A 12,090-nucleotide genomic window follows, 5' to 3' on the forward strand; every position below is an offset into this window, starting at 1 on the left:
TGTAGTAGACCAGCAAGTTGTGGTTTCGTTTTCTTATATATGTTTTTTAGATATTTACTTTATTGACCCCAACCCAACAGCTAATAAAGTGTATTGTTCTGATTAGCAGCTGAATGCTTCACTGTATTTACGAGACTTGATTTTGTGGGCCTTTTTTTATAACCAACTTGCATCTGGTGCAATTACATGTTCAATTATTGTTCTTTACGTGTTGCTTCTTGGCTGTGATTTAAAGCAAGATATTGATTGCAAATGCATAACTTGAGTTGGCTTGTCATGACACTGGGGCTTTCTCTTTACCTGAGGAAAGAATAATTGTCTGCAAACTCTGCTGCTCCGAATGCTTTTCAGTAAACCACGGCCCTCTATAGCGACTCACTGATTGTGTGCCCATAATAATGCCTTTATAAGTGCTTTTGTCGGCTAGCTCCACAGATCTGTGAGAATGCGCAAGTCAACTGTCTTTGTCGTCTGTTTTCACCATGAACTCCAGCCTCTCCAAATGTCATCCTGAATCAGACTCTGCTGCAGTGCGTTGTACATGAGTCAAGCTGTCTCATCCCATTGCAGTTGTCTCTGTCTCTGTGGTGAAGCACATGTGACATTTTAACCGTTTTTTGTGGCATGTGGGGCAGAACGGGCTGCTGTTCTCACTTTTCTCAACTGTGGCAATTACAGGCAATGATGCATGATCAGGACAATTTACCATCCATTTTAAAGGTTGCAAGTCCATTTAAATGTGGTTTTTGGTTTTGAGAAAAGAACAAGAATGGACTGCCGCACAGAGAAGATGATTTGTGTTTACTGTGGATCTTGATGTCTCCTAATGGCCACTAGAGGTGGTAGTATGACCCTGAATGAATGTATGATGCAAGCTAGACACTTTCTGTGGCCATGATGTACTTTAAACACATTTTATTCTTTGCTTTTTTTAGGGTTCCTGCTCTCCCAGTAAAAAACCTGACTGGAACTGGACCAGTGCACCCAGCCCTAGCAGGTTAGTCGACATTCAGGCTACTGGGAAATATGTCCAAATACCTTAATCCTTTAATGTCATATCATGGCTTTACAGTATACTTTTATTCGTCAATTCAATAAATAAATATATATATTTATGAAAAAATTATGTTGTGAAATCTATTTTGGATACACCTGTGTTAATTAATTACTTCACAAATGAGGTAATATATATATATATATATATATGAAGTAGTATTTCCTCATTTTATAAGGAACTTATAAGGTGAGATTATAAAGACAAAATACATATATATGTTTCAAGCTACACGCTGACTACATTTACATTGATGCACACACATACAGAATAGTCAGAGGAATTTGAGTTAGTTAGTTTTTCTATTATTGATTAATTTCATCATATGTCATTGTCAATATAGGATTTCATTAGGATACATTTACAATAAAAGACGCAAAATTGTCATATTTATTTATCGCCTAGCTCTTATTCATTGTATAGCATCTGCTAAAAATTAGATTTGAGTGCTGAAACTCTTATTGATCTTGAAAGACATTTACAATTAGTGTTTTTTTTCCATTCTTCTTTGTGTGTATTTTTGTGTGTATGTGTGTGTGCTGTCCTTATGCTTCAGGTATGACAGGTATCCTGATGTGCGCTGCAGGTCTGCCGGTTTGCCTGACCCGGGCCCCCAAGCCCATTCTGCACCCGCCCCCCATCAATAAGAGCGACATGAAGCCTGTTCCAGGGATCAATGGCATGCGCCGCAAAACCAAGAAAAAGCACCTGAGGAAAGGTAAGATGGAGCAAGTCAATGCGAAGAGAGGAGGAAGTGAATTGAGAACAAAGTGTAAATGCTACCATGGTATTTTTATATGGTGTTGGAACATTGGAAATGCACTGAGAAGAGAAATAGACCAACGAGAGTCTGCTGTCTGACTGTCAGCAGACTCTCTCTGTCCTGCCAAGCTTTGCAGGATGTTTCCCCATCAGCTGTTCCTTTGTCTGTTGTTTACCATGCAAACAAAATCAAAGCTGTTTACAAAATTATCCTTTAAATGCTTCCAATTTCAGCTGCATGAAGGTTTACAATAAATCCACACTCACCGTGGTCACTGATGATTAGTGAGGCGAGAATGCCTTTACCTTTTTTCAAAAGCTCCTATAAAATGTAATGATGATTGCTTGTTCAGATGAATGAGCAAACGCGGCGAATGTGTTACCGTAACCATTTTATTTGTGTTACACTACATGCAGATTGATAGAGGCAGTTGTAAGGAAAGTAATTAACAGGGGAAATGTTGTACGGAGCTGGTTTGAGAGGGGATCTGGTGTTCAGTTGGACGGCTTTGTGCTTGAATAAGTGCTGGTCGATGGAAGCCTTGGAAACCGCCTGCCTCCCACGGGAGTCTTTGTCCTAATTGATCAGTGAGGCTGTTGGGCTTCGGTTTCTGCACCGTGGTCGTCCTCTTCAACCCTTTGGAGCAGATGATGCAGCGGGACATTATTTAACGGGTCCCATAGTTTAATCTAATTTACTAGGAAGGATCCTGATATGTGGTTGTAAATGTATAGGAAGGTTCCTGCTAGGGGAGACTATCATTCTAAATGAATGATGATTAAACATTTCTGGGGTGTTAAATGGAGGAATGAGGCAGCTGCCAAATGTGCAACCTGTATGTGCCGAGTTTAAACTCTGATACTGGAGAACTGTGAGGGGAATCAAAAAGTGTTTTTTTTTAGATATGGGCTTATCCTTCTCTGCTTTCTGTACAGAAAAAGGTCAGACAGCTCTTGATCCGGGCTAATGAAGCCATCAAGTAGGCATTGCGTAACAATTCTGTCTTTCTCCTCCTTTTTCCTGTTCCCACTCCTCCTTCTCTTCACAGCTCTCTGCCTCTTCCCTCTCTCCTAGCCTTCATACCTTTTATTTGCTCAGTCTTCCTCTCTCCACTGCTCTCCCTCCCTCTGTTTTCGCTGGCTGTCCCTCAAATGAACAAACAAAGGCTCCCGGGGGAGAAGAGGTTGCCTGTAAGCGTATTAGGGGTGTAAGCTGTGGGTGTGCTCTCAGCCATGCTAGCCTGGCTCTACACAGGGATTATGAGAGTGTGGGGATGGCTGGGTTATGTTTGAGTTTGAAGGTGACCTCCTCCTTAACACCACAGACATGTGAACTACATTCACATGGGAAAACACTCTTTCATCAGAAAAAAAGCTGTCAGCGTGACGGCTGAAACTCATAAAAGTGTGTCATCCGTCAAGATCTTACTGTTATTATTCTCTTGTGTTTAAATGACAAACAAATGCCATTCAGTGGTCTATCTTGCCCTTTTTCATAATTACTTGTGGTGTGTGGGTGTAAGCAAGTGGCTGGATTGGCTTTTCTTCACCAGTCAACTCATTTCTCTTATGCTTTATTTTATGACAAGGCAAAAACCCAGAGGATGTGGTGCGAAGATACACAGAGAAGATTAAAGTGGTGCCAGATGAGGTAAGAAAAACACAAGCATGCACAGAAGATTGCCCACCACCAAGAGATGCTCTCTGCGACCGTTAGATGTCCTAACCATGTGTGAAAGTCTCATGATTACACGGTCACTTAGAATGACAGCTGAAGTATTTTGCTTGTCTATTCCAGGACTGTACCATCTGCATGGAGAGGCTGGTCATGGCGTCAGGCTATGAAGGCATCCTGCATCACAAAGGCATCAAGCCAGAGCTGGTGGGCAAACTTGGCAAGTGTGGCCACATGTACCATCTGCTGTGCCTGGTGGCCATGTACAACAATGGCAATAAGGTGGGTAAAAGCTTGGGAGCCAGACGTTGTTATGATGTCACTCTAGTTGATCGAATTATAAACTCGTGAGGCCCTGACGGATTGTATGGCACTGGCAGATGATCAGGATTCAATATCATTGCACACCGATGGGAATTACAAGTATTAATAGAAAAATACTGGCTCACTTCGGTTCAGTTTACTTGCATTAATATGCTGTTCGTTAATGCAAATGTTGGCAGATTTAATTAGCAGCCATCAGTGTTACATTACCAATAATTGGTATAATCATGTGAAATATATGTATCAATTACTATTAAAAGGCCGGATTAGACTAATTTAATTAATTTTGTCACTTAGCTCTGGTGGTATCTAAAAGAGTAAAACGTTTTGGTTTTGTTTCTCTGAGTTTTTTACATATCCTTCTTTGAGATTTCTGCTTTCATCCTGTTGTGATGGTCGGAACATTTCAAACTACAATCGAATATTTTAACACAGTTTGTGTGGAAATGTATCAGCACGTTGTTTTACTAGAGAGACATGTTGCTGTTAAATATTTTTCAAAGCTGTATTCAAAGACTTTTTGGCCACTTGACATTAACCATAAAGAATGTCCATTAATGACCATTAACATATTAGCAAACAGTTACTATTTAGAAATCCAGATGTAGATCTACAGTACCTTTAGCATTCATTTTGAGTTGTGTTTCTCGTGAACCAATACAATACATTAGTTAAAGGTGGGGTAGGTAAGTTTGAGAAACCGGCTCGAGATACACTTTTTGTTATATTCCATGGAATGCTCTTAACATCCTGATAGCAATGAATATCTTAAGTGCTTTGACAAAAAATCCATAAAAAAATGTCATCTGTGGAAGCTGTAGTACTGTAAAAAGCACGACCAATCATTTTAGCCGGCCCGGCTAAAATAACTGGATGGCCTACCTGCCTGTCAGCCTTCCATCTGTGCACAAACTTATCTCGTGCCCTCATTGGTCATGTGCGCGTTCGTGTGTGTTGGAGGAGGGGCTCTATAAGGAAGTGGCAGATTTTTTCCGGTTGTGTATTTTCAAATTCTAGCACACTCGAGCTGGTTTCTCCAAAATTACCTAACCCACCTTTAACTGATTTAGCTCTTGTTTAGTCTCCTTCCTAATTGCTTCGTAGATCTAAGGGGATCTGCTAATTCTCTATGGGTTTCTCATCGCAAGGGTACCCTTTCAAATGATAGATTATCCTTTCATCATGTGGAAGAGAAATGTTGAGAGGCTTTAAATATAAGTTTACTTCCAGCATTACAAACTAAATGGCATTCATGTAATTGTTTGGGAGACCAAGCTGAAATATCAGAGACAAATATCTCAAAACGCAAATAAAATCCAAAATATCTACATGACTACAATCACAGGAGGTGAAGTAAAAAATGCTTTTATTTAGGTGAATTTACCATTTACCCTGCCAATATTTATATTTTGTTATCAAACAGGATGGCAGTCTTCAATGCCCAACATGTAAAACCATCTATGGGGAGAAAACGGGCACCCAGCCTCCTGGGAAGATGGAGTATCACGTCATCCCCCACTGCCTGCCCGGCTACCCAGACTCCAAGAGCATCCGCATCGTCTACGACATTCCTGCTGGGATCCAGGTCAGAACCGTGCCACTTCACTAAATCCACCATGCCTCTTTTGTGCCCTGATCCTTTGTTTCATATCTCTACATCTGTGTGCTTTTCTACAACTGCTACCGATCTGCTTGAGTCTGACAGACGGTTATAAGTGCAGGAAAATGAGGTGTTGCCGCTATGCAAGTCCCATGGTGATCCCCCATAGAAGATGGATGTTTCTTCCATTGATTTTCAGGGTTTTTCAGCATTTAATTTATCATTTAAAATGAAATATAAATATATTTTAGAGATGAGAATAAACGGATCCAATAAAGGTCATTTGGATTTTTCATTGCATTTGCAGTGGAGAGGAGAGCATGTTTTTGCAGCCTGGTTCTGTGTCGGTGAGATGAAAAGGTTGCGTATTTCATCCTGACTGCTTATAGGAGCTTTAATAGAGTCAATAAACTGACCTTTCTCCACCAGAGGAACAGGCTTTGTGTCCCGGGGGACAGAGAATACTGGGGGTGACCTCACCGCTCAGGGAACATTTCTGTAGGTCTCCCGCCTCTCTTCTTTCTCCTCTCACTCCTCGGTCCACTATGTAACTCTGTAATGGAGCTAATGAACAACAGCAAAATAATATTACAGTTCAAATCAATGAATTAATTAAAACTATCACAGGAATAAACAAAAGATAAAACGTACATAAGGTGTACACTGTATTTCTTCTGCTTTGCAATCAGATTGATGTCTGTGATGATAGGTCTGTCTCATTGGTCTACATGTACTGAGGAGACAAGGAGACAAAAAGAGGTGAAGGGACTCTCGACACACGAAAAAGGCCCGATATAACAGCCAAATGTTCAAACCTCTCTGGAAATAGGAAACATTATGTGACCAATTTACCACGACAAGGCAGCTGTAACTACAAATTCCTTTATTAATAAGTGTGGGTGGGAAAATGATTTAATCAAGTTTTTTTCACATTGAAGCTATGAGAGCACAATTCTTAAAGTGGACCTATCATGCTATATTATAATAATATAGTGTAGGACCATACCTATATAAGGCATATTTATACTTTTTTTTTTCAAAATACCAAACAGATCATGCATTTTAGCCATGCCTCATGTCGCTCAATTTGCACTTTTTTAGCTCTGTTTTTGCAAGGGCTGATTCTGTGAGAACAGCACCACCTACAGGCCTGGCATATGTACTACAACGTCTCCAGCGCTTTCGAACGGCAATGGCCGTGGCTGTCTCCTCCTGATTGGTGGAGTTGGCCCAATAGCCGTAGCGCCACTGTCCTGACGTCAGGACAGTGTTCAAATCTTGATCAGTTTTTATCAGATCTGTTGCAGCCCCTTTTTTAGAGATTTGGGTATGGAGGAAAAGAGAGAGGGTTGTGTTTTCTGACACTTGGTGAGTTCCCTGGAACACCGGGGACACATATTCATGTATAAAAGACGTACAAAAGTGCATTTTGCATGATAGGTCCCCTTTAAATATGATCTATCTACAAAAACAAAATGCTAAGGTTACTAGATAAGGTGTAAGGGATTATCTAAATATCGTGAAACAAAACAATTTCCTCAAATTCTATAACTTCTTATTTTACTCTGATGCATGCTTGATATATAACAATTATTCATAACCTTGCACCCCCCTCCTCTTTACTAGGTGGTAGCATCTACTAAGAGTGACTGGGTACCACAGTTCAGAATTACAGCCTTGTTGTCTTCTTCCATACACGCAAACATGGAGATTCAGGGAGCTTGGCAGTGTTTAAAATCGTACTGAATCTACTTATCTCACACCGATGGACTTCTATGTACTGTGCTGTTTCATGTAGTGTTTTTGTCATTATGCGGGGGGTTGTTGTCCACCTTACCACGCACAACAGATGCAAATTATCTCCGAGCTAACTCTGATGCAATTACTTTTAATTGTGTGCTGTCCCTGCAAAAATAAACAATACATAAAATAAATAATTGGATATTCACAATAGCATATCTCTTTTTTTCTTTTTTTTACATTGTTATCTACGTATTGCTGTTGACATCTCCTACACAATAAAGTCGTAATTGGGAGAGTCGTCGTAACGTTTTTTTGCTTGACTTTTTTTCACCAGACCAATGAGCACCCCAGCCCCGGGAAAAAATTCAGTGCCAGAGGGTTTCCTCGACACTGCTACCTCCCTGACAATGACAAAGGCAGGAAGGTAAGCACTGATGGTCCATGAAAACAATCAGATACAGACAACAACAGCTCAGAAGCATTACATCCTTGCAAGTGTGCTTTGCTGCACATTATTTCTTTCTGAAGAAGGGGAAAGCATCTCTGCTCCTTATCTTGCTTGTATATTGCAAGATCTTTCTTCGCTAAAACTTGAAGTTACTTATTGTTTGGAAAATACTGAATGTACTCTTTCAGAGTAGCAGATGATAACAAAGGCCCAACTGTAGCTGTGTACGTAACAGGATGTATGATCACCTGGAAGAGCATCAGGACACACTGTTAGGCATATGATAGCTATGTGACAACGACTAACATGATGATTCAGCCTCTATGGAGATAGACATGTGACAAGCATGATCATTTCTGACGTGGGTATTAACTAATCTAAAACTAAACATTGTATACTGCTTTGAACCGGTATTCTGCATCTTGTGACTGTGATACACCCTCTCTTGTACTAGTTGTCCCATATGCTCTGTATGTGATGACTACTTCCATTCTTGCAAGGATAATAAATACATGTATCCTGATATTGAAGCTCAAGCCGGTGACGAGTGATATTTTTTCTAACACTTATGTATACCTGGTTATCTGAGTAGTATATGAAAGCTAAAAAATATTTTGAAAGAGGGATAACATCATAGTTACTTTCTTCTTGCTAAAGCAGGATAATGACATCCTTCTTTCTTCTCTCCAGGTCCTGAAGCTGCTGATCATGGCCTGGGACCGACGCCTCATCTTCACCATCGGCACGTCCAGCACCACGGGAGAGTCGGACACGGTGGTGTGGAACGAGATTCACCACAAGACAGAATTTGGCTCCAACCTGACTGGTCACGGCTACCCGGACCACAAATACCTGGACAACGTCCTGACAGAGCTGTCGGCCCAGGGGGTCGGCGAGGGCAACCTGAAGGACTGATAGTTGCCTGAGATGGTACACAGGAACAGCGCACACCATGCCCCACCGTCTCCCAGGCAACAGGAAGCTTCATGACGCGCCAAAAAGCAGCCGACAACTCTTTACTCCCCCACAAACGAAAATACCCTGCAGAAGCAGTGGCACAAGAGCAACGCAAGCAAAAATAAATGACGTGGTTATGGTCGATATCTTGATTTGTATAACCTAAGATTTCCCCCCTGCTGTCTCTTGATCCATGCCAAGTTCTCAGAGGGTAACAAACGTAAAGACAAGGTGAGGATTGTGGCTTGGTGAATGGTATTTAACCCCTTTAGATTAAACTGAAGCTGTTCCTCTGCACGTGATGAGGGGACAAACCTGGCATATTTTAAAATGCTAAACTCCAGAATGCATGGCCCAGACTAACGCTGCATAATGAAGGTTGGGCGATAACCTGCAATCTGATGAAATGTCGATAGATCAGCTGTTGCTTGATCTTGTGAAGATTATATTTAAGAGAATTTCAGCATATTGAATTAATCCAAAGGAATTAATGAATTGCATCCCCCGTTTTTTCATATATTTGATTATTGTCCTGTAACAAGTGGTGGTTTCGTGATTTGAAAGAGAGGATTGTGGCGTGTTGTTGGTGACTGTACAATTGCAATGGGCATTTCGGATATTTTCCACTTCAGATACTTTAAGTCAATTGTTTTCGACTATGAAAGTGTGTCCTGTAGTGCATGAAATAAATTCCAGAGGCTATAAAACATCAATGTGTGATATTAAACCTATGTTGTATGAGCGGAGATAGATAAAACAAGCATCTTACCAGCCAGTTTGATGCCTGTTATGAGATGTTGTAAATTGACAGGCTGTGGTTGTGAAGCGGTTTTTGCTACGCTCCAAGGTTAAACTCATTTGTTTTGTTGACACACTGATGACGCTGACCTCTGTTTGTATAAAGCCTGCGTTATTTTTTTCCATGTTGGAGGCAACCGGGGCGTCGGCACCATCCATCATGCTCACCATACATGAGGGTCGAGTGTGTGGTTGCGTGCTCTGAGGCAATAATATGCTGGCTTGAGGTCCTTTTTAGGAGAAAAGCTGAACACACTCCTGGCAGATGGACGTTCGTCTTTCAGCACCAACAGTTCTCTCTGTTGGAGATCCATCTTTGGCTCCTGCTCGCCTGCGATCCACAAGTCTCTCGTGAGCTTGTTAGCTTGTACAGCGAGCAATGAAACATCTCATTTCCTGCGTGAGCTCACTCAGAGTTGTTAGGCAAGATGCTAATGTATGGCCTCGCCCCCATCTTTCCTCCTCAGCAGCAGCAGAGTACTTGCAACCATTGCAAAATGTTGGTCTAGTATTTAGTTCTGCACTCTCCATTTCCCCCTCAGATTTGATGCCCGTGAGGTAAAGAGCTTTTCTGTAGATCCTTGGTGGAGTTGTGCTGTTTCTCTACTCGGAGTTGAAAGATAACCCAGTGCTGCATAATTCTCCATAATTATATCTGATCAATTTTAATGAGTGGGGGTGTAGATGTATGGTTTATCGAGTGGGCACCCAGCTGTGAGCTTCATTTTGGAGTGAATCATAGTCTTCCATAGCACTTTGAGGCAACGGTTTTGTTTGATCAGTCCTTTTAGTTTTTAGGAAAATGTCTTAAATTTATTTTTTTTTTTTTAAATTGATGTTTATAAACCGACTTGCGATGCTTTGAAAAATATATACGATATACATTTGCAGATGTGATATACCTTTAAATTCAAGCTCAATTTGAGTCGCTGGTGTTGGTTTAATTTATTTTTATACTCTTCTATATAGAATATATAAAATGACCATCTGGCCCACATATCTATACACAGGCACATGTTAACATGAATACAGAAAATCTGGCAAAGATGAATTTGTCAGTATGTCAGGGACTGTTGAAAATGTACTACATGTTATGGACGTCTTATATTACAAGTAGTCTTAGCGTATGCTGCTGTCGTTACCTTAATGTAGAATCTGTGTAGTCGATCCTGTGGGACTCCAATAAATACAGTAAGTGTATCTTTATTATTGGTGGGGGAGCTTTAGCAGCATGAAGATGTCCGTTCCCCCTTAATGGGCCATTTCTCTTTTTCTACTTTGACATGGGAATGGTTGCAGTCGGCAATCTCTGTTCAGTTTGGAGGTGAAAACGGCGCGCCTGGGTGAAATAAAAGCTACAAATAATTGTAAAAGTTATTTGTGAGTGTGATATTTGACCCAGGTGTTGAAAACATATCCTTTTGGCCTGTTCTCTTTTTTTCCTTCACAACCTTTTTGACTCCCTTTATATTACGGGACAGCAAAAGAGAATGCTTCCAACCTTTCAGGGAATGTTTTCCATGTTGATTGAAGTTTCATTAACCAGAGAAATCCAAATGTTTGCTTCTTCTTTGACTTTTCCTTTCCATGTGTCGGCCTTGTAGTACGGCCCTTTAGACTTTTCAGGTGTGTACAGACTTATATGGCAATGATGAACAAAACATGGTTTGGTATATTATGTGTCTGATTAAGAAAGAGAGAGATGGTGTTTATGCAATTTACTATTTTTAAGATCTATTACATGATTTATGTGTAGCAAGAAGGCAGATCTTTTTGGTTTTAAATGACAATGGATGTTTTCTTTATGGGGTGCCTACCTCCAGGAACAAAGGGGTTGCGATCCGAAGATGTTCACATGCTATGTACTAGAAAACATATATTTTTGATGTCTTTTTTTGAATTATGATTGTCTCTAAAAGAACTATAACATAACATTGTTGTATTACTCTTAAGATTCATTCCATGCTATGTTCACTTTGATTAGAGGTGGTAATCACTTTTATTATATGAAGTATTTGCAGTTGTACCCTCTTATAACTGTCTCTCTAAATGATACCTTAACATTTTTGAGTGGATATACTGTGTGTTTGTATCTGATTGTTTGTGCGAGTGTGTGTGTGTGAATGTATGCCGAGTTTGCGTCTAGTAAACAGAAATGAGGTTCATGTCCTTTTAAAGATACAGTAATGTTCTCCGAGAGGTGCATGTTAACCAAACTGTGAGCAAGTTTATTGACAATGCATAGCTTTTGCGTATGAAAACATCATAGCTTCTTTAGAGATATCACCCAGGTCTTCTGGGGATTTAGCACTGTGGTTTTGCATCTTACTCCATTTAGATACAAGTTGATTTCCTCTACCGGGTTTGATTTAGACGGGGACGACTCAGCGTTTGGCTGCTCTCCTCAGTCTTTTAACATCTCAAACATCCGAATGTGTTGCATTTGAAGTGCCCATTTTAATTGACATTTTGCAAATCATGGTTTTTGTGGTTTGATTTCTCCGAAGCAGTGTCTACATATTGCTATTTAAAATGGTTCACAAAGATGAAAAGAGACCAATTCAAAGCAAGATATAAAGATACATTGATTCAACTATAAAGGGCTTCTTAATCTATCGGTCTTTATTGAATTGTGATGACATTGTTGCATGTTTGTGTGTTTCTTGTGGAAAAATAAATGTGCCCTGGATAAGGGTAGTTTGTTTGAACTTTTGTCACCTTGACTCCCC

The 12,090-nt window shown here is 40.4% G+C and overlaps 1 protein-coding gene across 3 annotated transcripts in view; it reads left to right on the plus strand.

The window, feature by feature from the left end:
• dtx1 (deltex 1, E3 ubiquitin ligase) overlaps positions 1-12,076 on the plus strand; it is a 45,744-nt gene extending 33,668 nt beyond the window's left edge. For 2 of the 3 annotated variants that reach the window (XM_034117733.1, XM_034117734.1), the window contains exons 4-10: positions 936-997; positions 1,611-1,772; positions 3,406-3,467; positions 3,615-3,773; positions 5,239-5,400; positions 7,493-7,582; positions 8,297-12,076. In XM_034117733.1, the coding sequence (XP_033973624.1) occupies positions 936-997; positions 1,611-1,772; positions 3,406-3,467; positions 3,615-3,773; positions 5,239-5,400; positions 7,493-7,582; positions 8,297-8,521 (922 nt within the window). In that variant the 3' untranslated portion in view covers positions 8,522-12,076. The remainder of the gene's footprint in view (positions 1-935; positions 998-1,610; positions 1,773-3,405; positions 3,468-3,614; positions 3,774-5,238; positions 5,401-7,492; positions 7,583-8,296) is intronic. The other variant, XM_034117735.1, reaches the window with a different exon arrangement.
• The last annotated feature ends 14 nt before the right edge of the window (positions 12,077-12,090 follow it).

This window comes from Trematomus bernacchii, unplaced genomic scaffold (genome assembly GCF_902827165.1).
Source record: "Trematomus bernacchii unplaced genomic scaffold, fTreBer1.1, whole genome shotgun sequence".
Taxonomy (NCBI): Eukaryota; Metazoa; Chordata; class Actinopteri; order Perciformes; family Nototheniidae; genus Trematomus; species Trematomus bernacchii.